A 27,500-nucleotide genomic window follows, 5' to 3' on the forward strand; every position below is an offset into this window, starting at 1 on the left:
GTGATGTGGAGTGTGTGCGTGTCTAAATGTGTGATGCAGAGTGTGCGTCGAAATGTGTGATGGGGGGGGGGGGAATGTGTGTCTGAAAATGTGTGACGCATCATGGGAAGTCTCTGTGTCCAGCTGTGCCCCCCCCTCCCCCTCCCCTCCCCGCCCCCCCCCCCCCACTCACCACCCTACAAACTGTAACCCCTGCCGGGACTCCACTAAACCTCTTTATCTCCCCCCCCCCCCCCCCGTCCCTCTCTTCCTGTCCCTCCCTGCTTTAGGTCAGAAGACTGACTGTTGCCTTGCCAGGTAGGTGTGGCGGAGGAAGGATGTATGCTAGCTCTCTTGTGCTATCTTGTTTTCTTTTCCTCTTTCTTTTATATTTATCTCTTGCTGTCTCACTCTCAAACACGCACCCACATACACACACATACACACACACATTCACCCCCCCCACACACACACACACACACACACACACACACACACACACACACACACACACACACACACACACACACACACGTGTACACACACACACACACACACACACACACACACACACACACACACACACAACTAACAGAATAACAGCAAGGCACCAAGGCAACTGTCTTCACTGTATTCACTTGAAGCCATGGTTATAATTTTCCCTCCCTCACGGTGTATAGTCCTTCTCAACACGTGTGCATATGTGTCTGTGTATACAAAATAGGCCGCTTCCACAGTTGTGCACATAAATAGATTCTGCAGACATAATGACAGAGTAACGCTTCTCTCTCTCTCTCTCTCTCTCTCTCTCTCTCTTTCGCTCTCTCTGTCTCATTCTCTCTGTCTCTCTCTCTGTGTCTCTCTCTCTCTCTCTCTCTCTCTCTTTGTGTGCAGTGGACGAAGAAACTCAGCCTTACGGAAGCAGGTAATTATCTGTGTGTCTTTGTGTGTGTGTGTGTGTGTGCATACGCGTGTCTAATGTCGGCTCATAATCCACTTACAGGAATAACTCCAGCTGTGACTGTAGGTTTCCTCAATGTAGCTTAGGTTTTTATGACTTGATGATTAAATACATCATCCATCCCACTCACCCTAATGTACTTGCTAGTCTTTTTCACATTGTACATAGACGGAATAGCTTAGCATGCCCTTGCTTTTGTCCACTGCAGTCTTTGTGATTTGCTGGTTCAAATGATTGCATCCACCGCCATGATGTCATTGAATGTGCGTGGGCCCCCCCTTGTGTCTCGACCATGCTATGGTTTTTCCCTCTGGCAAAATAAAATGAAAAATAACTATATATCCCAAAGAATTGTTCAATCAAAACCGTGCCACAATAAGCACAAGATGTGCACGTGATTGGCACGTGTGATTGATCACATACATAACCTCTCCACCCTCGCCTGCCCCTCATATGTCATTTTCTTCCCCCAAAACCCCAAAACAAACAAAAGGAACAAAAAAAAAGAGCTGTCTCCTAGCAACAGCTGCTAGGTGCTGCTGTTCCCACCCTCTCCCCCCATTTCACTCCCTCATGTCTCGTTCCCTCTCTGTCTGTGCACGTGTCTGTCTGCACATGCACGTTTGTTTGTGCATCTATGCGTGTAGGCACAGAAATCCTCCTGCCAGGGATTGTGTCCATCCACTTCCCAAATATAATCTCTCCCCTCTCTCTCTCTCTCCCTTTCTCCCTCATCCTCTGTTTCTCTTTATCTCTTTCTCTTTCTCTATCTCTTTGTCTCTCTTTCTTTCTCTTTCTGTCTCTCTTTTTCTGTCTCTCTTTCTGTTTCTCTTTTTCTGTCTCTTTCTGTCTGTCTTTCTTTCTCTCTCTCTCTCTCTCTCTCTCTCTCTCTCTCTCTCTCTCTCTCTCTCTCTCTCTCTCTCTCTCTCTCTCTCTGTGTGTCTCTCTGTGTCTCTCTGTGTCTCTCTCTCTGTCTCTCTCTCTCTCTCTCTGTGTCTCTCTCTCTCTCTCTCTGTGTCTCTTTCTTTCTGTCTGTGTCTCTCTCTGTCTCTCTGTCTCTAGGACTCAGGTCAGACTATTCCTCTGATGGTTGAGAGCTGTATCCGCTTCATCAGTCGCCATGGTGAGGAACATTTTCAAGCGATGTGATTGGTTTGACACCAGGCGTCACTGAGCCCTGATTGGTTCTGTTATTACCGTATACAATTTTCGCTGGGCTCTGTGAGAAATTGTGATTTTATACCAATTCTAGGCTCCAGTCTTTATGGTAATTTCTTGAAAATATAATCATGCAATGAGAAGTAATATTCATGTGTGTGTGTGTGTGTGTGCAGGCCTGCAGCATGAGGGCATCTTCAGAGTGTCTGGCTCCCAGGTGGAAGTGAATGACATCAAGAATGCCTTTGAGAGAGGTAAGCCAGCAGGACTTCAAACCAATTAACCTCCAGAGTCCCTTGTTAAGTAGATCATTCATTACAATACAATTCAGAAGAGCTTTATTGGCATGGAACGCAAACATTGACATTGCAAAAGCAGTTCGCAATGACCAGGTACTATAGAAATGTTCTAAAAGAGTTGGTGAAAAAGAAATGTAGAACGTTCCATAGAATAGAATAGCAGTCGCACTAGTGTTTCCCCAGACATTGTTATATGAGTATATCCCTTGTCTTACTTCCTGTCTGTCTCACCGTCTTCCTGTAGGTGAGGATCCGCTGGCAGGCGATCAGAACGACCACGACATGGACTCCATCGCCGGCGTTCTGAAGCTCTACTTCAGAGGACTGGACCACGCCCTCTTCCCTAAGGAGGTCTTCAATGACCTCATATCCTGTGTCTGTAAGTGTCTGTTCATTCTGTGCGTATGTGTCTGTTTATTTGTGTCTCTGTGTGTGCAGTGTAGGTGTGCAATTGTTTGTATGTGTGGATGTGCTTGTGTGCAAACTATTTATACATTTTTAATTTTTTATTATTTTACGATTTTTAATTTGTGCTTGTGTGTGTGTGTGTGTGTGTGTGTGTGTTCTCTCCTAGCTATGGAAAGCCTCCAGGAGAGAGCGGTTCACATCCGGAAGGTTCTGCAGTCTCTGCCCAGCAAGACCCTCATCATCATGAGATATTTGTTCGCCTTCCTCAACCAGTAAGCAGCAGGACACCACACACACACACACCCCAACACACAAACACAAACACACGCACGCACACACAGTGCACAAACACACAAACACTGTGCGTCTAATGATGGACTTCTCCTTAACGTGGGGCTGTCTGGTAGTACAGGCTCCCACAGTTCTAGATGTGGTAGCACTTTGGTAGTGCTGCCGACCACATTGAACCCTTAACCCCCTAGCCCTGACATTTTTGGATGTAAATCTCCCTTGTCACCCTCGTGGGCATTCTCTCCTTTTTTTATTATTATTCTTTTTCTTTTGGAATTTGGGCTGATGTTGTTTTATCTAAGACCATACACATGTCAAAATATTGCAATATGTGCAGTCTTGCAATATGACCAACCATTAAATCAGTTTATTTTCACACACACACACAGACACACACACAGACACATATACACACTTGGACGCAAATTCTCTCCCACACTTGACTAAGAAGCCTCTGAGTGTAGGCTGACAGACAGACAAGAGCAGAACAGAAAGCGGGCGAGAGAAAGGATGGCTTGTGGCTGAATGGTAACGTGAGAGCCCTGGGTAAGGTGTGTGTGTGTGTGTGTGTGTGTGTGTGTGTGTGTGTGTGTGTGTGTGTGTGTGTGTGTGTGTGTGTGTGTGTGTGTGTGTGTGTGTGTGTGTGTGTGTGTGTCCTCTCCTTGCGGCGGTGATTCAGGGAGCTCGTACACACACTGATCTCTCTCACTCCTACTGTTCCGCCAATTATGTGATTCATGCACGTCATCTGGTTCAGCCGTAGCACTGACCCTGCAAGCTTTCACAAGCTCACAGACCCATGCATGTTCTCTCGCACTCTCACTTTCGCTGCAAGGCCTCGGAGTCCTGGTAATAGATGGGGTGTTGTGGATTTTTAGACCGTCAGAGGCGTGCGTGTGTGTTTTGGGTCCGTCTGTCTGTAAGCGATCGCTTTTGGGCTCGTAAATCTGTCCGGACATTCTTGTCTTATCTTTTAAGTACACTCTGCTGCGGGTTTTGTATTAACTAACACACACACACACACACACAGACACACACATGCACGCACACGCGCGCGCGCGCGCGCGCACACACACACACACACACACACACACACACACACACACACACACACACACACACACACACACACACACAGAGACACAGACACACACACAGAGAGACACACAGAGAGACACACACACACACACACACACACACAGTATCTAACTCTCTTCCCCACCCCCCACCCCCAGCCTGTCCCAGTACAGTGAGGACAACATGATGGACCCCTACAACCTGGCCATCTGCTTCGGCCCCACACTGATGTCGGTCCCCGAGGGCCACGACCAGGTGTCCTGCCAGGCGCACGTCAACGAGCTCATCAAGACCATCATCATCCACCACGACGGCATCTTCCCCGGGCCCCGGGACCTGCAGGGGCCCGTGTACAGCGCCCCCGGAGCCGTGGAGGAGTTCTGGTGAGGGGAGGGCAGCAGGCACTGTGTGGAGGGTGGATGATGTTACACACAGCGTAGTGGTGGACACACAGTGATTATTTGTGTTGGACATTGGGTATCCACTAGGGCTGGGCGATTAATCGAATCTTGATCGCGATTTCAGAGTGAAACGATCACCAAACTAATGTAATCGAGTTGAAACAATTAAAAATATATATATATATTATTATTTTTTTTATATAGAAATTGCAGAACAGCTGGATTCATATCTGGACTTTATTTTCTATGTGACCATTTTGTGTATATTTTTAAGGGGAAATTTCAAAGTTCTCATTTACAAAGTGTTTTTTTTTTTTTGGAGAGAAATTATGAATAAATGCATCATGTTTTCAAACTCAAAAATAATCGTTAGAATAATCGAGATTTCAATATTGACCAAAATAATTGTGATTATGATTTTTTTTTTCCATAATCGAGCAGCCCTAGTATCCACTCTTACAGTTGAAGGAGCAAGACATTGGGGGTTGGACCCAGTATGTTTCAAACATCAAACTGTGATGTGTTGGGGGCGGGGAGCTGGAGCAGAGCTGTTGATGAGGGGAGGGTGGGTTCCAGGGGTAGGGGCTGATGGGGATATCAGGGAGATACCTCGTTTCATTTTGTCAGCCTGTTATTGGCTTCTCTGGTCCAGTCTGGTATGGTCTATCTGGTCTGGTGTGGTCCATCTAGTCTGATACTATTGGTGGGGTCTAGTCTAGTCTGGCCTGTTCTGGTCTAGTCTAGTGTGGTCTGGTCTAGTCTGGTCTGGTCTACTGTAGCATGGTCTGGCCGGTTTTGGTCTAGTCTGGTCTAGCGTGTTCTGGTAAGGTGTGGTGCGGTCTGGTCTAGTGTGGTATGGTCTAGTGTGGTCTGGTCTGCTCTAGTGTTGTGTGGTTTGGTCTAGTGTGGTTTGGTCCTGTCTAGTGTGGTCCTGTTTAGTGTGGTCTGGTCTAGTGTGGTCTGCTCTAGTGTGGTCTGGTTTAGTGTGGTGTGGTCTAGACTTTAGTGTGGTGTTGTAGTGTGATCCTGTTTAGTGTGGTGTGGTCTAGACTCTAGTGTGGTGTTGTAGTGTGGTCCTGTTTAGTGTGGTCTGCTCTAGTGTGGTCCTGTCTACTGTGGTCTGGTTTAGTGTGGTGTGGTCTAGACTCTAGTGTGGTGTTGTAGTGTGGTCCTGTTTAGTGTGGTGTGGTCTAGACTCTAGTGTGGTCTGGTCTAGACTCTAGTGTGGTGTGGTCTAGACTCTAGTGTGGTGTGGTCTAGACTCTAGTGTGGTCTAGACTCTAGTGTGGTGTTGTAGTGTGGTCCTGTTTAGTGTAGTGTGGTCTAGACTCTAGTGTGGTGTTGTAGTGTGGTCCTGTTTAGTGTAGTGTGGTCTAGACTCTAGTGTGGTGTTGTAGTGTGGTCCTGTTTAGTGTGGCGTGGTCTAGACTCTAGTGTGGTCTGGTCTAGACTCTAGTGTGGTCTGGTCTAGACTCTAGTGTGGTCTGGTCTAGTGTGGCCTGGTCTAGTGTGGCCTGGTCTCGTGTGGTCTGGTCTTGTGTGGTACGGGCACACGAGGCTCAGTTCATTCTCTAACACACAGGAGATTAAAGGAGCACCTGGCTGCATCATCAGTCTGGGAGGCGCAACACAATCCCACACACACACACACACACGTGTCCAAGCACATGCATGTGCACGCACACGCGCAACAATCAATTTCAAATGTGGCTGTGCAATCACACGGCGAAGGCGCATTGAAAGTGATTAAAACAAGTTGCTGTGAGTTAGTCAGGAAACACACTCTGGAGAGTTATGTGACAAAATAGGTTATCACGCCCGCACAGCTTGCCTTTGATGCGGCAAATCACACAGCGGTTCTCAGAACACATCAAAGAAATGCAGATCAGAGGATTGTCACACACACACATACGCATTACGCACACCCACGCACATTTGCACAATCGCACGTACACACACAGACGCGTAGACGCCTTTACATGGAAATCCTAATCGTTTTTACTGCTCGGGGGGTTAGAATGGTTTTGGTGGATGGTGTTTCTGTTGACCTCAGCACAGTGTCGAGCCAGGGTGTGTGTGTGTGTGTGTGTGTGTGTGTGTTGCTCAGTGTCGATGTCACACTGGAAAAGGAAGCAGCCCTGCCAAGGGGACGTGCAGTGAGTCATCAAGCCATCTGTTGTCACGTTGTCCCGGGCGGCGTGCATCAGCTCTTGTGTGGCTTCTAATCCTCTACGTGGTGGCTCCTTCTCCCCTCTCCCCTCTCCCAGTGACAGCCCCCACTGTGAGGCCCCCCCGGTGGACCTTTCTGCTCCCAACACCCCCACCGTGGTCCAGATCAGTGACGACGGTAAGCAAAGCGCTCCCAACGAGTATAACAAAGTAAATCATTCCCTGCTTATATCTCAGAAAGAAAAAAAAGCTTAATAAACTCACATCCTCCTCGCTTGGCTTACGGAACGCATGCCCCGATCACTAATGATGTTATTTACTTGGTTGGCTCCGCTTCTGTCTGTCCTGTAATGTCCCCTACGCGACGCTAAGCTTCTACGCAACGCTTTTCTTTATTTAATCACTGAGCCCTTGAAGTAATCCTGAAGCGCTGCTCTTGTCCTGCTTGGCACTAACTCTTTCCAACTCTTTCCCATCTCTCCCTCTCTCCTCCCTTTTCTTCTTGCTCCTTCACCATTGCTTTTTTCCCATCTCCGCTGCACAAAAAAAACGACGCGCCGGGTTGAACCTCAGGCTCCTTGGGCGTTTCAGAGTCGGACCCCATCGAGGCCGTCGCCCGCTTCGACTACACCGGCCGCACCAATCGGGAGCTGTCGTTCAAGAAGGGCGCCTCCCTCCTCCTGTACCAGCGGGCCACAGACGACTGGTGGGAGGGGAGACACAACGGCGTGGAGGGACTGGTGCCGCACCAGTACATCGTGGTCCAAGACATGTATGATGTTGCCCTCAGTCGCCCGCCGATGCACACAATAACGCAACGCGCGCAGGGTTAATGCTGTGGTAGTTGTGGTGTGTGTGTGTGTGTGTGTACTGAGGACTTGATGGTGTGTTCCAGGCCTGATGGCGGCCGGGGCAGCCCCAAGCCTGATGTGGAGTCCCGGGACCTGCTGGAGGAGAGGGTCTCCACTAGAGGCAGCGCTGCCTCCCCCACCGGAGCCCACGTAGCTGACATCTACCTGGCCAACCTCAACAAGTTAGTCTCTCTCTCTTGCTCTCTCTCTCTCGCCTTCTCTCTCTCGCCTTCTCGCTCTCTCTCTCTTTCTCTTTCTCTCTCCTTCTCTCGCTCTCTCTCTCTCTCTCTCCCTCTCTCGCCTTCTCTCTTTCTTTCTCTCTCTCTCTTTCTCTCCCTCTCTCTCTCTCGCTTTCTCTCTCTCTCGCGCGCTCTTTCTCTTTCTCTCTCTCTCTCTCGCCTTCTCTCTCTCTCTCGCCTTCTCTCTCTCTCTCTCGCCTTCTCTCTCTCTCTCTCGCTCTCTTTCTCTCTCTCTCTCTCTCTCTCTCTCTCTCTCTCTCTCTCTCTCTCTCTCTCTTTCTCTTGCCTTCTCTCTTTCGCTCTCGCTCTTTCTCTTTCTCTCTCTCTCACCTTCTCTCTCTCTCTCTCGCCTTCTCTCTCTCTCTCGCCTTCTCTCTCTTTCTCTTTCTCTCTCTCTCTTTCTTTCTCTTTCTCTCTTTCTTTCTTTCTCTCTCTCTCTTTCTCTCTCTCTCTCTCTCTCTCTCTCTCTCTCTCTCTCTCTCTCTCTCTCTCTCTCCTTCTCTTTCTCTGTCTGTGTTAGTTATTCTCTTCATTGCTCTCTCTTTCCGTCTCATTGCTGTGTGTGTGTGTGTGTGTGTGTGTGTGTGTGTGTGTGTGTGTGTGTGTGTGTGTGTGTGTGTGTGTGTGTGTGTGTGTGTGTGTGTGTGTGTGTGTGTGTGTGTGTGTGATATGCTTCTATTTCACACACAATATTGATATCAAACTCCCAAAGTCGATCTGGCCACCCCCCCCCCCCCATTTGAGGATGCACAAAATCCCCCCCCCTAAAACGTGCCCTGCATAAAGACGTGGGCGTGAGCCTGACGGTTCGTCTCCTTTCCTCCTCCATCCTTTCAGGATGAGGAAGCGCCCAGAGTCCGGCAGCATCCGCAGGGCCTTCCGGGGCTCCGAGAGCGACGGCACCAGCCCGGGGGCCGGCCCCGGGGCCCGGACGGCCTCCCTGCCCGTGGGGGCGGTCATGGCCAAGGAGAGCGGAGACAAGCGGCCAGTGAGCGCCCACAGCATCCTCAACTCCATCACGCGCCACGCCTCGCTCAAGACCAAGGTCAGCCCCCCCCTCCCCCCCCGACCTAACCCACGAGCGACGAGCGGAAGTGGATTGTGATCCACAGTCGGGAACCCTACAGTGAGGAACTCATTGTGTGTTTTCCGTGCGGCCGTCCAGGTGGAGAGTCCGCAGATGCGCAAGACGTCCTCCGCCGGTCGCTCCAAGAGCTTCAGCAACCACCGACCGCTGGACCCCGAGCTGATAGCGCAGGTGGAGCACAGCTCTCAGGTGAGCGCACTCTCCCCACTCTACACCGTCCCGACACACTCGGCGGCGGGGGGGGGGCATTAGCTCAGGAGGTAGAGCGGGGTTGGCTGGTAACCGCAAGGTTGCTGGTTCGATCCCCGGCTCCTCCTCCTAGCTGAGTGTCGTGGTGTCCCTGAGCAAGACGCCCTCACCCTACTGATGCGCTGGCTGTCACCCTGCGTGGTCGACTCCGCCGTCGGTGTGTGAATGTGTGCATGAATGGGTGAATGAATGAATGGGTGAATGTCAGTCAACGCTGTAAAGCGCTTTGGATAAAAGCGCTATATACATTTACCATTTACTCGGCGATCTCCCGACGCCCGTGCTAATGTCCCCCCCCCCTCCTGCCTACCCCCCCTCTGCGGCGCTGTGCTAACCCACTCACCCCCCCCCCCCCCCGTCGCCGTCTCTGCAGGACATCGAGGCGGCGATGAGCTCGGCCCTGAGCGAGCTGCGGGAGCTGGAGAGGAAGAGCGCCTCCAAGCACACGCACGCGCCCGACGTGGTGCTGGACACGCTGGAGCAGCTGAAGGGGGTCTGCGGCGGCGGCGGCGGCGAGCGGGGAGGAAGCGGCGGCGGCGGGGCGTCGGAGCCCTCCAGCCCGCTGCACTCCCGCCTGCTGCGGGACAGCGAGGGGGGCTCGGCCCACGGCCACCCGCTCCAGCGCAGCGCCTCGTCGGCCAGCGACGTGCCCTCCTCCTTCCGGCCCATCAAGACCCAGCTGCGGAGCCCGCTGCCCTCCGCCACCTCGCCCTCCCTCTCCCTGTCCTCCTCCTCCTGCCTCTCCTCCTCCGTGCCCTCCTTCCGGGAGTGCCGGCCGCCCGCCACGCGGCCCAAGCCCGTGGTGTTCCCCAAGGGCGGCGGCGGCAGCGGCGGTGGCAGCCCCGTCACGGGCTCCCCCACCTCCAGCGTGCCCCCTCCCCCGCCCTCTCCGCACACACACTCTGTGCCGCCGCCGCCCCCCCCGCCCCAGTCCAACGACAAGTCCTGTCCGGCCTAGAACGTACACACACACAAACACACACTAACACCCCCCACCTCTGCCCCATCTTCCCCATCTGCCCCATTCCCCATCTTCCCCCCCCGCCCCCACACACACACACTTCATCCCAACTTCCTTCCGAACTTGTCTGATACACACATGGTATTTGATTCATAAAGATTTCACCACACAACACAAGACCACAACTACTTTACTACACATATGTAGCATTGCCCTAGCGGCCTCCAGGTGTATACGGTTGGCCTTCTGCGTCTGTCCCTGTTAGCCGCCGCCGCCGCCACCACCGCCAGCCCCATCTCAGCCTCCGTCTTATCCCACACATCATATCACACTTCAATTCCCCGAGCTCCCTGACTGAGCCCATTCATCTGTCCGCAAACATCCTCTCACACACAAGGGAACAGGACTCAGGGTTTCTAGTACACCGGTTTGCGATGCTTGAGATTGCGGGTTGATTTTTTTTTTACTGTGGGAGTGCAAGAGTGTTACTGACATTTATACACCGATTTGAGTGAGGAACATTGAGCACTGTTGAAACTTTTCAGTTTTTTTTGTACAGTAGATTACTTTTATGACCCGTCGTGGACTGGAAAATGGGAGTGTTTTATTCCTTACAATAGACTGTGAAACTCTTCTTGAGATCTCGGTCCAAACCCGTCCCACCAACTCCGATGTGGAATATCAGAGTGAGTGGGGGAGATAAACCGATGGATGGATGAAGAGGAACAATGTGACGCAAGACTACAAGCGAGAGCTGGAGCCAAATATCAACGTAAATCAAACGGCTTCTCTCTACGTACAGCCTCCCTCTTCCCATTTAGAGTCAACACGAACGCTGAATACTGTCGCTATGTCTTTCCACTAGGACCGCACGAGCAGCATATTATAATGTGCTTTCCAACCCCCTGACAAGTAATTCAGAATCTGTAGCAATAAAGGAGGTTAATAAATAAAAAGAAAGACTAGCAGTTTGAGGAATTATGTTGCTTTTCCCTTGCAGCTGTCCCCGTGTGTAAGGGGCCAAGTTTTTTAATCCATCATTCCTATGCATGATGTTGGATTACACGCACACTCACACACCCCAGGATATATATGTGTGTAAGTGTGTGTGTTGGGTCTTTATTTGGCAGCTATCCGCCTTTCAGGTTCTCTTCGCATGCTGGGCAGTTGTATTGGCAAGCGGACTGACTGCATCAGCATAATTGTCAACATACAAGCTATAAGACAATAAGAACAAGTATGATTATAGCTTGCTCTTATACTCGCTTTTACTCTGATTTAATGACTACAAGGGTTTTACTATTCTAGCGGTGTGTTTGAGTGTGTGTGTGTGTGTGTGTGTGTATGTATGTTTAATGATCATGGATAACTGGAAGCAAACGCACTGAGGATGTTTCCTGAGTGGGTTGAAGGTTTTTGGTAGAAGCACAACCAACCGCCTCATCCAATTAGTTAAGAAAAAATAAGAAAAAAAGGATTGCTTATATTATTACTACTCCAAGTTGGTTATTAATGCTCATATATGTATATATATATATATATATGAATATATGTATATGTGTGTATATATATATATATATATATATATATATATATATATATATATATAATTGTAAAAAAGTTGAACTTTGTACCTGTCGGCTGTGTGTGGATATGTGAGTGTCAGTATATGGAGTGTGTGTCTACAGTTGTATATGTAATTTCACATCCAGACGTCATCACCACCACAAATATTGTTTATACGAAACAGTTGAATATGATAAAAGGGAACCAACTGCCTTCTGGAGACGGAGGGGGGGGGGGTGCAATCTGCTTTCAATGATGGTGACATTCAGCATTCAACTTGAATTGAATAGATAAGGGCCAGGTTGGGTTCCCTTTCCCTTTAGTTTTCAGCCAGTACAGTACCAACACCAGGGGCAGGCCAGCATTCACGACCCAAAGGTAATGCCCAAAACCGTGAATGGACCAAACACGACTTTTAGGGAAAACCTTGCAGTGAGAGTATCTACAGAGACATCCTATTGTTTGCATCTCTGCAAACTCCCATTTACAATGTACAATCCCCTTTACAATCTACTTCCAACTCTACGCATTGAATAGTTAATTGCTCTTACTTCCATAACATGACACCTACTGACCAGTGAAACCTACTTAAGTCCCTCTCTACCCGGTCATGTTTCTGAATTGTCTTGGGGTTTGTTCTTTCCTGTACGTACAACATCTGTTGCGCTTACCTCATCATGACAACTGGAGCTATTGTAGGGGTTTTCTTTGAGTTGTATTTCTTGCAGTGAGTGATTTACGTGAGAAGACTTGTACTAAACATAAGTGCACACTCAAATACACACAAATGTAGACTTTAGGCGATCCCGTGGGGTCCCTTTTTTTTCCAACTATGCTGTGAAGGAGCCTGGAACCATCTTGTCTCCGTGGGGCCCAGTTAGACCATGGCCCTGTCGTGGTGCACGTGAATGAACTTGGTGTGCATGTGTGAACTGACCAAATGGGGATTGTTTTTTTTTGTTTTTTTGTCTAAATGGAATATGTTTAAAATATGCATTTATTGTGTCCATTTGAAACAGCAGAACAAAAAAAAAAAAAAGAAGACTGTAATGTCAAATCTATTTATAGTTGTCTCTGTATTACTGAAAAAAATCCTATGTCCAGGTGTACTTTGTATATACAATGTTGTACATTACAGAGGTACACTCTTTTTTGGTACAATATTGTACAGTAATAGCAATAGTAGTATAATCAAATAGGCCTTATATAATTCCATGTGTAGTTCTTGCAGTAATCTGTTTCCTTTTTTTTTTTTGTTTTTTTAATAAACTTGCTTGCTATCAAATCTTTCCATTTGTCTGGTGATGATCATAAACACCAATGAGCACAAAATAATAGACTACAATATGGACACCGTGCCTAATCAAGGTTTGGCCTACTGTATTATCTGGCCTGTAATTATGCTCTTGATTGTTAAGTTTTACTGATCCGTGTACTTATTTAATGAAGTCAGTAGTCACATAACTGTAAACCAATTTTTATTAAATGATATAAATGTTATACTATGTTATGCTATAAACTATTGTTATACTCCTTCTGCAACAGTCCATCTAGCTAGTGCAAGTGTGCAAGTCCACCTCTAGAGGCCGCCAAACCGTACAATCTCCACATTGCATTTTTGGTTTATCTCGAAAAGAAATAGAAACAGCCACAACTATAAACACACGTTTATCCATAACTTCAAGACATCTTCTCAGGAAAATCTATTTCAAGGATAGCCGGTGTGTTCTAAATGTGTTTTCACCACATATGTATGCCCTGATGCTTTGAGAGTGTAATAATAGCACGCCTAAATCGGAAGTAACAATTGCAAAACTTGCAAGACCAACAAAAACCCATTTCCGCAAACAGGGTCAAGCCCCGTCGGAGGGCAGGGTCGAGCAGAGCTGCCAGCGGCTCCCAGGTAATGGTTCGAGTCCCACCGTCTTGGTGGTAAATGGGAATAACTTGAGTTGAATTTGACTGTTGTTCCTTCTTTAAGCAACATAGCTTCGGTAGGTCGGCTGATATTCTTCACTGGGTTAGGGAAGTTATTCGGGCGTTTTTACTTGTGTGTATGTGAGTTTGTATATCTGCTTGGATTAACACGTGAAGTTTGTGTCTCTGTAACGTTTCGTACACATAATGTACGAAAACGTAATGTTAACGTAACGTGTTCATACTTTATATACACGTAATGTGTGTGTTATATAGCTACGGTGCAATGCGTCGGTGAGTTCGTGGATTGCAGACCTTCGACATTCTTCACTGTTTGACTATTTTAGTGATGACGGCCAGTACGGTGAACTACCTGTGGTCCATCCAGGATGTCCTTGGCCAAGGGGCCACCGCTAGTGTCTACAAAGCCCGCAACAAGGTGAACCGTGACATATCATTATCATGTTATCATTGACTGTGACACATTAGCCACATGTTGACTGTTAACTTAATGAGGCCGTGGGGTGTGTCATGTATGTGGAGTCGACATGTTGCCTCACCTTTTACATGGATGCGAAATGTTGTCGGTTGTATTTATGTGTGAGGTGTCCGTCGGCCATGGGGGGGCGCACGAGTCGCTGAATTTCCTTGTTCTGTCCTGCTATGTGTAACAAATGTGTAACAATGTAACAATATATTGTATATCTACATCCTACCTGTAGAAAACGGGTGAGCAAGTGGCAGTGAAGGTGTTTAACTCGGCCAGCTACAGTCGCTCCCATGAGGTCCAGATGAGGGAGTTTGAGATGCTGAGAAAACTCAACCATAACAACATCGTCCGACTGTACGCTGTGGAAGAGGTAAGACTCGGGTATTGCAGGTAAACCGAAGACGTGAGATGAAATGACAAAGCCTACTTGCTAATTCCACTTTTGTTTTGTCCCTGCCTTATCTCACACTCCCATCACCCCCCCCCCTGCACTCCTTATCTCCCTCTCTCCACCTCCGTGTCCAGCTCCACTCGACACAAAAGGTGTTGGTGATGGAGTATTGCTCCGGCGGCAGCCTGCTGAGTCTACTGGAGGAACCAGAGAACGCCTTTGGCCTGCCTGAGGCCGAGTTCCGCATTGTCCTGCAGTGTGTGGGTCAGTCAACGTGTCGTGTCGTGTGTGTGTGTGTGAATACCACGTTATTAATAACGGTTAATACCACCGTATTAACCACCAGCGACGACATCACCCTCGAATGAACGAAGCCCGCCTTGTGTCGTGTCGTGTGCAGTGCAGGGGATGAACCACTTGCGGGACAACGGGGTGGTGCACCGGGACATCAAGCCGGGAAACATCATGCGGCAGGTGGGGGACGACGGCCGCTCCGTGTACAAGCTGACCGACTTCGGAGCCGCCCGGGAGCTGGACGACGAGGAGAAGTTTCTCTCCATCTACGGGACGGAGGAGTATCTAGTAAGAGCCGAGCCAAAGTTCACTCATTGGACGAGGTTTCAAAAGTGGAGCAAATAGGCTGTTTCTTGTTGTTCGTTATGGGGTTTCTGCCTATTTATTTATTTGTTTATTCGTTAGCTACAGATGAAACAGGGAAGTTAGGGTACGTGACTTTTGCTGTACTTACCTTTTGGCTACTACCACAAATATACTTTTTTTCAGGGAAACTAGACTCCCCAGATCCTGTCTGCTTCTTTTTTTTTTTTTTTTACTAACTACTACAAATTAATTTCACATCCTATTTTATGCATTTTTTAATTTATTCTACTTTAATACATTTCTGATCCTGTTTTTGGATATTTTTTAATGTATACTACTTGAACAATAACATAACAATAATATCAATGTTAAGATTGACACTGTCTTACCGATTGTCAGTCTTTATTTGCATGAGCTGTGTCCGCTGGGGTATGTACCTGCTCTTGAAACACGTTGTGGCAGGTCCATACAGCATAGTATGTTTCGCAATAGCAATGGCTGTAGTGTCAGCTGTCTTTTTGCCGTTAAGACTATTCAGCCACTGACAATTATCCTTGTTAACTTGCTGACCAATTTAAAGCACCAGAATTTTTTAGCATTGAACAATTTAACCTGTTGTTTATCTTGTCCATGTGCGCCAGCGGTGGCTAATTTTTGATGGTGTGTTAATCAATTGCTCATTTTAGCTAATACCTAAACTAAAGTTTAGGTATTAGCTAAATCGAAGGAAAGTACCTACACCTGCCTTTTGAACCTTTTCCTACGTGCTTAGGAGCCCTCTAGTGCACAAGACTGTACATGACAGGGGGATAATCTGTTAAATCTGTTAAATAAAATGTTGATTTATTATTTATATAATACATGGATACATGTTTGATCAACATAGGAAAATTAACATATATATATATATATAACCTTGTTGTCTTTAAAGTTCATGTACTGTAGTGTGATACACACGTCATTGTTGTTATGTTTTTGAGTGCACTTTTCAATTAAGGCAGTAGTTTGTTCATGACTCACATTATAGTCACTCGAGACAATATACTTTCAAGTAGAATGTTACTCAGTGTGTGTCCTCATGTGTATGTGTGTGTGCACGCACACGTGTGTGTGTGTGTGTGTGTGTGTGTGTGTGTGTGTGTGTGTGTCCAGCACCCTGACATGTACGAGCGTGCGGTGCTGCGTAAGCCCCAGCAGAAGGGCTACGGCGTGACGGTGGACCTGTGGAGCATCGGGGTGACCTTCTACCACGCCGCCACCGGCAGCCTGCCCTTCAGGCCCTACGGTGGGCCCCGCAAGAACAAGACCACCATGTACGTCAGGGGCCAGTGGTGGTGGTGGTGGTGGTGGTGGGGGAGAGCTTGTATATGATGAAAAGTGATGGCAGACAAAATGTCAAGGCAGAAGAGAAACTGTTTTAGCAAGCTTAGTCGGTGTGTGACAAGTTACGTTACGGCAAGCTGATAACACTCCAGGGATTACTGTGCAGATGTGAGTTCATCTGATTGACAGATCCAGATGTTCAGTCAGATGCTGACCCCTGGCTCCAGCTGCTGGCCACTGGCCCTACCTTCTGTCCCCTTTGAGTTATATGTAAATATAGTGTTGTGGTCATTGCATATTGGACTCACACAATTGTTTAATTAAGAAGAATTCAGGTGTAGTGTTTCATTGTTATCCATGTTTGTTTTGAACATCCAGTTCATCGCAAGAGAGTCAGAAAAAAATGGCTTGGTCGTTATGTCTCTTACGCTTACATTAACACAAAGCAACTCTCTGGTTTTAGCTCGTCCTTAATGATCCAAAGTCAAGTGAAATTGCATAGTTTCCTATCAAAGAAAACATTTCCTTCCCCCCCCACCAACACACCCACACTTTTTATGGGAAAACAAACAAAACAGACAAATATGTTATGGGAACTATCTAGGCTAACGATATGGAGGTATTTTAAGTCCCAGAGAGATTAACTAGTGACAAACAAACTATTATTATTCTGGCTCTGGGATTTTTAATGTGGATGTTGAACTGCTCTATACTGGAAAATAAGAAGGACATAGACAGCGATACAATACCGTGCATGGATGCCTCGTTCCTTGCCTATTTGCCTATTTTTGTGTGAGTGTATACGTCTGATGTGTGACCTGCATGTTGTTGATGTTTAGGTACAACATCACCACAAAGAAGCCGGTGGGATCCATAGCAGGAATACAGAGGGTTGAAGACGGACCTATAGATTGGGGCTACAGCTTTCCCCACAGCTGCCAGCTGTCACAGTACGTGCTCTGCTGTGTGTGTGTGTGTGTGTGTGTGTGTGTGTGTGTGTGTGTGTGCGCGTGTGCGTGTGTGTGCGTGTGCGTGTGTGCCCGTGCGTGAAAACACACGTCTTTGACTACACAATATTCTTGTCCATGGAGGTGAAATCTAATGACATTTTTTTACCTATTTATATATGAATTTGATGTCTTTATTTCCTCCTTCCCCCCCTCTCTCGTCTCTCTCACCTGTCTCTCTATCCTCTTTGTTCCTCCCCCTCTCCGTCCCCCTCTCCCCCCCTCCCCCCCCCCTAGGGGTCTGACAGGGCAGCTGGTGCCGGTGCTTGCGGGCATACTGGAGGCGGACCAGGAGCGCTGCTGGAGCTTCGACCAGTTCTTCATGGCCACCACGGACATCCTGAAGCGGGAGCCCATTCACCTCTTCTCCCTGCTGCAGGCCACGGCCTCCTGCATCTACATCCACCACCACAACACGTACGTCCGTCACACTGGAACGAAAGCCTCAAAGCTAAACGAAATGGAGCCATGTACTCAGGACGACATAAAATAACTAGATGATGGGCGCCCCGGTGGTACACTGGGGCGTAAGCGCGTACCATAGAGGCACAGTCCTGAACGCAGAGACCCAGGATCGAATCCGGCCTGTGTTCATTTACTGCATGTCCTCCCCTCTGTCTTCCACACCTTCCTCTCTATAATAAAGCAGACAAAATGCAAAAATAAATCTTAAAAATAAAAAAATAACTAGATGATCTAGAGCAGGGGTTTTCAAACTTTGCGTGTGTGGACCACTTTTTATAATCAAGGATTTTCGCGGACCACCTTATAATACACAAATCAAAATATGTCTACACACAGTCCTACCTGAATTACCCGCACCTCTTAATAGGCGTATATTAGCACTAAAAGTAACATAGCAGCAGTACAACAGGCTTGTTAAAAGAACGTTTACTGCACACAACGGCTGTCACATATTTAATGTATTTATTTAAAGCGCCCGAGGGCATAATCAGGTTCATTTGAACCTGCTTATATCCATAGCAATGATAATGGAGTATTAAATATGTACAGTAATCACAAACGAACTGAACTGAACTGAACTGAACTGAACTGGATAAAGTCAAATATCAAATCTCGGTTCCCTCCTAGCCACTGGACCAAATATTCTGGAACGTTCTAATCTTTGCACTAGCCTATTTTGGTAATCACACAATACCTTCAATTTAATTTTAATTGTATATCATACATACATATTTTTAATTTTTTATGAATTTTTTTTAAAATGAAAAATATGATTTTATATTTTAGTTTGCTTTTCCATGGACCACCTGCAGTACCGTCGTGGACCACTGGTGGTCCGCGGACCACAGTTTGAAAATCACTGATCTAGAGTGTTAATTCAATGCATGAGTATTACATACAGTATGTCCCATAGATGAATGGAGTGTTACTTACTTTATGGTATGTATGTGGTAGGTTTTGCAAATCCAATTTGAAGTCGTGGTGTTCTCACAGGATAGTGGTTGAATAAACACGATTTTGGCAACGGCGTTAGATGCAATAGGCCGTACACATAAAGACATACACCCGTCATTGCGCCTGGTTCATCGCCCCCCCACCATCCAGGGTTATTCTCCTTATGGACCTCTTTATTTAGGATATTTTCCATCTTATGGAGAAAATGTAATGGATATTATTTTATAGTATTGACCCTTTTGGGTATATGTAGGCTTGTATGTATGTATGTATGTATGTGTGTATGTATGTATGTATGTATGTATGTATGTATGTATCTATGTAGGTTAGTGTATGCCTGCATTTATGCAAACACACTGTATGTATATCATTTTGTTTGTTACTCTTAAAAACGTGAGAAGGGGGGGGGGCTTGATATAAGCCGAAGCTTCGGCCCTAACCAATAAATTCATTCATTCATTCATTCATTCATTCATCCATCCAGGGTGTCCATGTTCCTGGAGGAGGTGGCCTCTCAGACCGGCGTGGCGCTGGAGAAGCAGCAGCTGCTCCACCTGGGCCACGAGCTCCCCCTGGAGGGCAGCATGAAGGTGGTCAACCTGCCCCCCACCACCGCCGCGCGGCCCCTGCTGCTGCTCGGCCCGGGGCCCGACACCAACCCCGGCCTTCTCTGCAGAGAGCGTGAGACACACACATGCGCACACATAGATACGTGCGTGCACGTTTTCGTTGCTCTGATTTTGTTTGTAGATCAATCCAATTGCGTCCAGATGCATTTTGGTCTGCGCACGTTGATAAGGCCCCTTGGAAGTCGAAAACTAACTCTGAGGTTCCATACCCATTTGCAAATTGATTTGGCCATGTCGGTCTACAAATGATCTTTTTTTTTTTTTGGATTAATCAATGGAAAACAAATCTTTCGTTAGTTCCGTCTTCGTTTTGCTTGCTTACTCTGAAAAAGATGATCACTTTTATATTCAGCGCTCACTAACCTATTAGATTGACTCGTTTCTTCTGCGCTAGTGCGTTAGCTCCTCTTCCATCAGTGAGTTTGAGCAGCGTTCTGTGTGTCTTTTGCAGCGGAGATCCCCGTCATCCCCTCCCGGTTTGACGTCATGGCCGACTACCGCTTCTCTAAGGTGAGTCTCACCGGCTCTCTCGTGTCTCAGTCGTCGTGCTGTGTACACATTCATGTCATCACACACTCCGGTGGTTCCTGCTCCCCCTCTTGTGTCCTCTGCAGGTGTTGGTGGGAGCTGTCCATCAGTTTGTGAGGACGGTGCGCGCGCTGCACGCGCAGAGAGAGCTGCTCCTGCAGGGATACTACATTTACATGTACTAAACACACCGTTACACTGCTGTTTATTGTGTTGCATCTGTAAACCAAGTCTTTATTGGAAGCATTATGGTGTCCCTTATCCCATTTTAGCCCAGTAGGGATATAATCCCCTCCCCTCTCTCTATCGCCATCTGCTGGCTGAAAGACCACATTGCACCCAATAATTAATTGACATCCATTCAGATTTGTATTTGACACTTTCTCAATTATTATTTTTGGTAGTCAGCACTTTTCCTTTTCCCGGCTTCTGAAATCATTTCCCCACATTTTCGACGTCGTAAAAACCCAGGACCTTTTGTGATCCTCTGCCTCGCTGCTGTTGTTGTAGGATGAAGCTGCGCAGGGACTGCGAAGCAGCCATGCTCAGCATCACCATGGTCACCCTCAGGCTACAGGCCTGCCTCGACTTGGAGCACAAAATGTGAGTCTGTCCATCTGGCACTGTTCCCTATTCATTAAACAGTGGCATCAATCTGGTTTAAGAAACCAGTTGGCATCGCTCCCTGATTCTCAGTTTCTCATCTTCAGCTAAATGTGCCTTTTTCTGTGTGTGTGTGTGTGTGTGTGTGTGTGTGTGTGTGTGTGTGTGTGTTTGTTTCAGAGGCCAATACCCTCCAGAGATACCCAGCCTCATAGAGAACCACAACAAGCTGCAGCTGGTGGGAGCCATTAGATGTCCACATGATACAAGCTAGTAGACATATATATATACTTACAAGAGAGTGTTTTATTAGTGAGATGGACACTAGCTCACCATAGAGTTGGTGTTTGGATGATCTTGAGTTAAGATTTGTCCTGGGCACCTCTGACCCCACTGCAGATCCGCGAGCACCTGCCGGTGTACGTGGGGGGGGTCCAGCAGTTCCAGAACGAACTGGAACACCTTCTCATAGAACAGGCCAAGCTGGCCGAGAGTCTGGCCAACGACAAGAGGTAGACGTGGGGGCAGAGGGTCGCTGTGTGTGTGTGTGTGTGCGCGTGTGTGCGCGTGCGTGTGTGTGCGCGTGCGTGTGTGTAACTTTGACCTCTGCCTCCCACAGCCATCAGAAGATGAAGATGCTGCTGGAAAAGATCTTGGCCATTCATCAGCTGTACCGTAAAGACAAACAGACGGGCAGTAAGTGGCGATAGCTCTGTGTCCCTCGTCGAATCTTTGTACTCTTTGTACGCTTGTACTCGGCGACCCAACTTCTCATTGTCCCCACAGAGCTGGGATACAACGACGAGCAGATCCACAAGTTTGAAAAGTGAGTTTCTAAGTGAGCCTCCCGCTAAACGAAACCCGATGTTTGTGTTTCCGGCCCCCCCCCCCCCCCCCCACACGAAGGCTGAGCTCTTCCACATATCCCGGGAGTTTGACCCTCGACTCTCTCCCCTCAGGATCCACCTGTCCACCTGCATGAAGCGCATGAAGTCTCTGTTCAGGGAAGACAGCGTCAAGAGATACAAAGAGCTGCTGGCCACCTCCAGCACCTGGAGCAGGTCAGTCGGTCGCGGAGCCCGCTTTAACCTTCAGTCGGTCTCAGTCAGCGACTGCGTTCATTACGCTGCCCTCTTTATATATAGGCCTGTGCGATATGACGATATATATATCGGGGGGGGGGACAAGAGAAAAATGTCTATCAATAGATATTTCCCTCTATTGTTCCTGACGTTATTTTACCTTTACGGCAGGAGTTTTACGTCATTTTGACCCTTCTTTACGTTCACCGCACGTGCGCGGCAAATCCAGAAACAAACATGGATGAGTGTGAAACGGAACCAACGTCAACAAAAGATAAGATCTTGATGAACGAAAAGCCAAACTGATGACAAGTTGAAAGAGTCTTTGGATATGTTTCCGAGAGAGGGTGGGGCTACTCAGTATAACACTATGGTGGATGTGTGGGGCTCCGTCTGAGCAGCGGCTTGTTCTGATGTCCGTGACCGACTGAGGGTTAAACTCGGTATAATCCCGCTGTGTGTGTGTGTGTGTGCGTGTGTGTGGTGCCTTTCAAGTACAACATTGCTCCTTTATAATGCTCATACACAACGACGAGACTGGAACAGTATCTCCAAGTTGCCATTGGTTGTAACACGCCCCCCTCCTTCCTAGAACACTCAGCTGCTGCACCCTAGGAGATTTCTGAGACTTGAAACTGCGTTTTTTACTTTAAGATTTATTTCGGTTTTTATATGTTCATTTCCCCTTCTTTTTTTTTTTTCTTCATTTGTGACATATCTGCTTAACGTCACTTCCAAATAAAAGTAGACAAGAGAAAGTGCCTTTCATTTGTATTTAGTTGATGGGATTATTAAAAAGTAGTCATGGAGGCATGTGCTTGTGCCATCTTCAAAACGTTCTGAGGTTCGGAAGCTCTTACGCGTCTTTACGCAACCCTTCCCTTCTTCCGAAATAAGAGTGTTCAGGATACGGCCCTCAGAAGTTCGTAGGCTATGACATAAAACCATAAAACAGATTGTTCGTGAGACTAGACTTCATAACAACTACAAGTTTGGATGCCCGCAGGGACCTCTTTGCACTTCTTTGCTATATTCACCGGGAACAGATGAATCAGTTATAAGAACAGCTCGCTATGGTTGAACATGAGCGAGAATTTATCAGGTGATGTTTAGAATTGTAAGCTATGTTAGAATGGGTGTTAAGTGTTAAGTTCGCCTCTTAGTGCTTGCTGCAAGTTCACTGTAGTCTATCAATGTAATGACAGTGAAAACTCCGACCCAACACAGTGTTCAAAGCACTTTCCTCTGAGCTTAAGGTCAGAACCTCTGAAACTCGCGTTTTGAAGGCGGCATGATTCTGGTTAGACTTTTTCTCTAGAATTGGAAAAAGTACTATATCGTGATATATATCTCTATCAGGCTATGAAATGACCCATATCGTGATATAGGATTTCGTCCATATCGCACAGCCCTACTGCTCAACGTCTACAACAGTGTTTTGCTTGAACTCTTCTTATGGCGCATTTCCACCGGAGGGTGCGGGTCGGTTTAGTCTGCAAAGGTGCGGCACGGGTCGCGTTTCCACCGCCAAAAGTTGGCGTGACCCGGACTGAGCCGTATTGAGCCGTACTCGTCTCACAGTACTACTCCGTTGAGGTACTGAGACGCCTGAAAGGGTCCCGGCAAGTTTGAGCTACACACGCCGTCCGTTGATTGGTCGACAGAATCGTCCCTTCCGTGCGACAGGGGGATAATAACAAACAAACACAGTACCCGTGGGGTATTTCTGGACAACGGCGAAAGCTTTGTTTATTGAAGAAAATGTTGTGCAAAAGTTTGCCGTCCTTCTTGGACGTCCTACATTGTTGCTCTTTGTTCATTGTGCGCGTTCTTCTTTTTCCTTGGATTTATTGTCGGGCTGCTATGAGATCACGATGCTTACGTAGCTGCCGTGGCTATCGCCGTCTGGCTTAAATCCCGCCCTACCATAAGGGTACTGGCGGCGGTGGAAAAAAAAAGCCCAGAAGAATCCCATTAGGGGAAAGTTTTGAAAAAGACCCAAATATATCCTATTCATACGCCTATTCATTATTTTTCTCATGTGAATAGGGTAAACAATTTACCATTTAGATATCACCATGAAAATTACTGAGTTTATTAGTTACATCAAGACAAACAAAAAATATATTACAAGTTTTTGGAAATTTTTTGTTAACATGGGCAAGCGGTGCATAATCTAATTATGTATGTACTAATTTGCATAAATACCACAACAGATCTAAACATTGGGTTAGCCAGGTGTAAATGTCTTGACATCTTACAGTAAAAATACTATAAAGGCAAACAAATGTCACCATAAGGGGCAGAGATTCAGTCATTCACTCAAGGTCCACTCAACTTTCAATCACTAAACTTTCAATCAACTGTCACTAAGCTGTCAGGTAAGAAAGGTTGGTTGATCCAGACACTTTTTATTTGACCTACCTTTTGTCTTCTGCATTCTCTTTACCCTTGTCTCCAGTTCTTCCCTCAGACTCATCCCCCAGAAACAGTCCCACGTACCTAGCCCCAAACCCCATCTCTACAATTATAATTAATAAAGGCTGGTTTAAAGTACTTCTTCCTGCCTCTATGTATTAATGCTCATGAGTAGCCTAAATGGGTTCCATTCAAACCTGAACATTAAGTTTTGTATTGTAAGATGTCAACAAGACATTTTCACCTGGCTATACCACAGAGCTGTTGTGGTATTTATGCAAATTAGCACATACGTAATTAGATTATGCACCGTTTGCCCATGCAATTTCAAAAAACTTGTAACACATTTTTTGTTTGTCTTGATGTAAGTAATGAACTCGGTAATCTTCATGGTGATATCTAAAGGTTAAAAAATTGACCATAGTCACGTGAGAAAAACCCCTAATGGGATATTTCAGGGCTTTTTTCCCTTACTCACATATTGAGGAACAAAATCAGTCGAGTTTGCTTCTGTTGCAATTTGTTTGACCTTTTTTCATAAAATGACTGGACTATATACTATTCAGTCCAGTTTTATTTTTCTTAACATGAAACCCTAACCCTAAACCATAATTAAACATTGGCCTTGTCCAAATCATATTAAGTGTCTGTGCATTTCAGAGAAGTGCGTTTCGCAACCACACATTAATTCATACGGTGACTTCTTTTTTTTTTAAAGAGGTCGGGGAGAGATACTGTCATTCCGTTGAAGTCTTACTGAAAGTTCAATAGACCTTCTCTGCGACTTCACACCCCTGGGTTAAGGCTATTAATCGCCCTGCTACTCTTGTTTGTACACGCACCAGTCTTTTGGCATGCTTTTATGTGTTCTTGCTGCTGACTGATACAACTGGTTCTATCTGCTGTTAGTATCTTGGTGGGGATACAGAGCAGACTGGATGACTTCAACTCCTTCTCCAACGGCCTGCTGGCAGACCTGGAGATGTGCAACGGACATCTAAATAAGGTGGGCTTCAAGTCTCGGGGGACCAATACTATTTCACTATTTTACTCTTTAGTTATCTACCAGATGCTATTCGACAAAAAATCTACCGATTTCAGAGACAAGGCCAGGGGTAAGCTGTGAACATGAGGAATCTAACCCAGTACCTTTCGGCTCAGGGAGTCACCCTAGCCACTGTATTACTACCATATAACACTGTAGTCCAACGTAACACACAAGGACTGTCCACACATTCACCCTATTATTGTGTCAAGTGATTATGTTTGAATTGTCGGGAGTGTGAGTCACCTACGTTGTCCATCTTCCTCTTCCTCGTCATCATGGTCCTCCACACCAGGCTCTGGACATAGTCCTCCTCAGCTTCCAACCCAGGAGAGAGGCCCCGGAGCCTGGGGACTCTCCCAGAGAGAAGGACAATATGGTCTACAGGTGTGTTCGTATGTCTGTCCTCCCGTGCGACCGTCTGTCGATCCGTCTGTAGAAGAGAGACAGGGATGATGTTTTCTGTTATCTCCCAGGATGCATTTTCTGAAGGAGGAAATGGAGAACCTGGTCCGAGAGCTGGAGTGTAACAACAGCATCATAGAAAGGTGAGCATCGTTAAATGACACTCCCCAAACTGACTCTTCTGAATGACACAATGACGGCATGTATCTTTTGAGTGACTGAAACGTGTTGATTTTGTGTCCCCCACAGTTTAGGAAATGTCAGCCCTGCTTTACTGAAGCCCAGTCTTTCCAGACCCTCTACACTGTGACCAGCGTTCACGTTGACACACACACAAATGCAAACACACACACACACACACACACACGCACACCTACCATCATTGTTTTCCAAAGGAAGGTCGCATATTGGTTGCCACTCAAATAGTAAACAGAGTTGATAACGACCCGTGTTGTAAATAATACATTTTATCGATAGGTCTTGACATTAAGATGGAAGGAGATGCACACAAACAACTGATGGAAACATGATTCATAATGTGGAAAGAGATTGTGTCAGGAGGAAATGCTGTGAAGATGGGAGTGTTTCCTGAGCGGGGGGGGTGTGGCAGTGGTGGGGGGGGGGGGGGCGAAGACCTCCTCAAAGTGGTTCAATACAAACCTCATTAATGCTTTTATGGTTCTTATGGTGATTGTAATCGGCTGTCTGAGTGATGCAGCGTCATGTATAGTGGAAGAGCAGATACTCAGTCAGCTGTATGTAGTTTACTAGTTCTTTCAGGGGCTCACTGAGGCAACATCTGGAAAGCTTTTAAAGATAGTCGAGGTTGATGTTGACTGTTTTTGCTTAAAAAAAGCATTGCTTTTCATCTTTTAACCTCTTGCCCTCTCTCGCCCCCGGTTATTGGAAGACTCCTCACAAGGCTTTGTTCCCTCCGAGTCAATTTTAAATGTAGCTCGTCTCCGGGTGGTGAAACAATCACTTTCCTCTTATGAGTGTCATTGTTGCATATTTAATTTACTGGTTGATTTAACTTTTTTAAGTACATTATCGTGTGTGTGTGTGTATGTGTGTATGTGTGTGTGTGTGTGTGTGTGTGTGTGTGTGTGTGTGTGTGTGTATATGTGTGTGTGTGTGTGTATGTGTGTATGTGTATGTGTGTGTGTGTGTGTGTGAGACGGGGAATTCACCCGAGGAGCAGTGCACTTTAGGACGACTATGTAATACTTTTCTTTCTCTGTTTTTATCACGTGGGAGTTGATGAAAGTCACATTTGACGTGTGCGCCGTGCGTGAGCTCAGCTAGAGCGGTTGGATTAGAGGGCCGCTTATAGAAAACAAAACTAAAAGACCTTGGATGACACCGGGTGATGGCCTTTTGTGGGGCTTTTATTTTGTGGTTGTTGTTTTGTGTGCTTGGCAATGTGGAAATTTATATAAATTTCCCTCTGGTGGCTTTTACTTTCTCGTCACCTACCTTATGCTGTATACAGTATCGGTTCATCTGAGACGGATTGTTGTATTGTTGTTGTTCACATACATAGTTGTGTGATTAATAATTTACAGATATTGCCCTATCCTGACAGTACCATAACATCCGGTTGCCATTGACACGCATTACCTTATCCTTGGTTTTTTTAAGGGTTAGTAGGAAATTGATGTTAGTGTTTATTAGAGCTTCTAACTAGTCATAACTGTAGACCCATTCCAAAATATAAACTGTGGTTGATTCACCGTAAACAATTGTAGCCTATGTTATAATAATAGTAACTTAATATTGACGAAGACCCACGTCAAATAATGTTGTATTGTCATTGTCAATAAAAGGTTAACTGCGACCTCCTGTCTCTTTAAGAGGGCTCTCCCGTGACATTAAAACGATGTCACAGTTATTCCTTGCGTCACTACTACACGCTGGCTCCAAGCGTGAGCTGAGTTTACAATCTCA

General features: G+C 46.7%; 3 protein-coding genes across 4 annotated transcripts in view; all 3 read left to right on the top strand.

The window, feature by feature from the left end:
- Positions 1 to 228: 228 nt before the first annotated feature.
- Positions 229 to 12,970, top strand: srgap2 (SLIT-ROBO Rho GTPase activating protein 2). Its single transcript, XM_084464297.1, has 13 exons — positions 229 to 297; positions 874 to 904; positions 2,003 to 2,063; positions 2,275 to 2,352; positions 2,642 to 2,776; positions 2,972 to 3,077; positions 4,332 to 4,556; positions 6,842 to 6,921; positions 7,335 to 7,515; positions 7,639 to 7,776; positions 8,671 to 8,878; positions 8,999 to 9,109; positions 9,543 to 12,970. Exons 3-13 carry the CDS (start codon positions 2,027 to 2,029, stop codon positions 10,125 to 10,127), a joined length of 1,884 nt encoding a protein of 627 aa, XP_084320423.1. The 5' UTR covers positions 229 to 297; positions 874 to 904; positions 2,003 to 2,026; the 3' UTR covers positions 10,128 to 12,970.
- A 584-nt stretch (positions 12,971 to 13,554) lies between these two features.
- On the top strand, positions 13,555 to 26,166 carry ikbke (inhibitor of nuclear factor kappa B kinase subunit epsilon). 2 transcript variants are annotated; one of them, XM_084463798.1, is made up of 21 exons: positions 13,555 to 13,599; positions 13,961 to 14,052; positions 14,336 to 14,473; positions 14,629 to 14,758; positions 14,895 to 15,076; positions 16,247 to 16,407; positions 17,257 to 17,367; positions 17,662 to 17,841; positions 19,328 to 19,524; positions 19,924 to 19,982; positions 20,087 to 20,178; positions 20,511 to 20,603; positions 20,784 to 20,841; positions 21,003 to 21,115; positions 21,223 to 21,299; positions 21,390 to 21,429; positions 21,563 to 21,664; positions 25,013 to 25,109; positions 25,444 to 25,535; positions 25,625 to 25,696; positions 25,803 to 26,165. In XM_084463798.1, the coding sequence occupies exons 2-21, from the start codon at positions 13,963 to 13,965 to the stop codon at positions 25,861 to 25,863; spliced, it is 2,145 nt and encodes a 714-aa protein (XP_084319924.1). In that variant the 5' UTR covers positions 13,555 to 13,599; positions 13,961 to 13,962; the 3' UTR covers positions 25,864 to 26,165. The 2 variants fall into 2 exon arrangements, with proteins under 2 accessions (XP_084319924.1, XP_084319925.1); XM_084463799.1 differs by having other exon boundaries at positions 13,574 to 13,690; positions 25,803 to 26,166.
- A 1,305-nt stretch (positions 26,167 to 27,471) lies between these two features.
- rassf5 (Ras association domain family member 5) overlaps positions 27,472 to 27,500 on the top strand; it is a gene marked incomplete at its 3' end in the record, with an annotated part of 19,116 nt that continues 19,087 nt past the window's right edge. The window contains exon 1 of the mRNA XM_084463451.1: positions 27,472 to 27,500. This exon is cut by the window's right edge and continues 989 nt beyond it.

This window comes from Micromesistius poutassou (assembly GCF_964030765.1).
Source record: "Micromesistius poutassou genome assembly, chromosome: 2".
Lineage (NCBI taxonomy): Eukaryota > Metazoa > Chordata > Actinopteri > Gadiformes > Gadidae > Micromesistius > Micromesistius poutassou.

What these genes read in the sequence shown, in the direction of transcription:
- srgap2 (XM_084464297.1), top strand. Translation starts at nt 2,027, where the DNA reads ATGGTTGAGAGCTGTATCCGCTTCATCAGTCGCCATG. An exon ending in TGACCTCATATCCTGTGTCT is followed by an intron (nt 2,777 to 2,971) that starts GTAAGTGTCTGT and finishes GTTCTCTCCTAG; the next exon opens with CTATGGAAAGCCTCCAGGAG. An exon ending in AGGTGGAGCACAGCTCTCAG is followed by an intron (nt 9,110 to 9,542) that starts GTGAGCGCACTC and finishes CCGTCTCTGCAG; the next exon opens with GACATCGAGGCGGCGATGAG.
- ikbke (XM_084463798.1), top strand. Translation starts at nt 13,963, where the DNA reads ATGACGGCCAGTACGGTGAACTACCTGTGGTCCATCCAGGATGTCCTT. An exon ending in ACCACAACAAGCTGCAGCTG is followed by an intron (nt 20,842 to 21,002) that starts GTGGGAGCCATT and finishes ACCCCACTGCAG; the next exon opens with ATCCGCGAGCACCTGCCGGT. An exon ending in TAAAGACAAACAGACGGGCA is followed by an intron (nt 21,300 to 21,389) that starts GTAAGTGGCGAT and finishes TTGTCCCCACAG; the next exon opens with AGCTGGGATACAACGACGAG.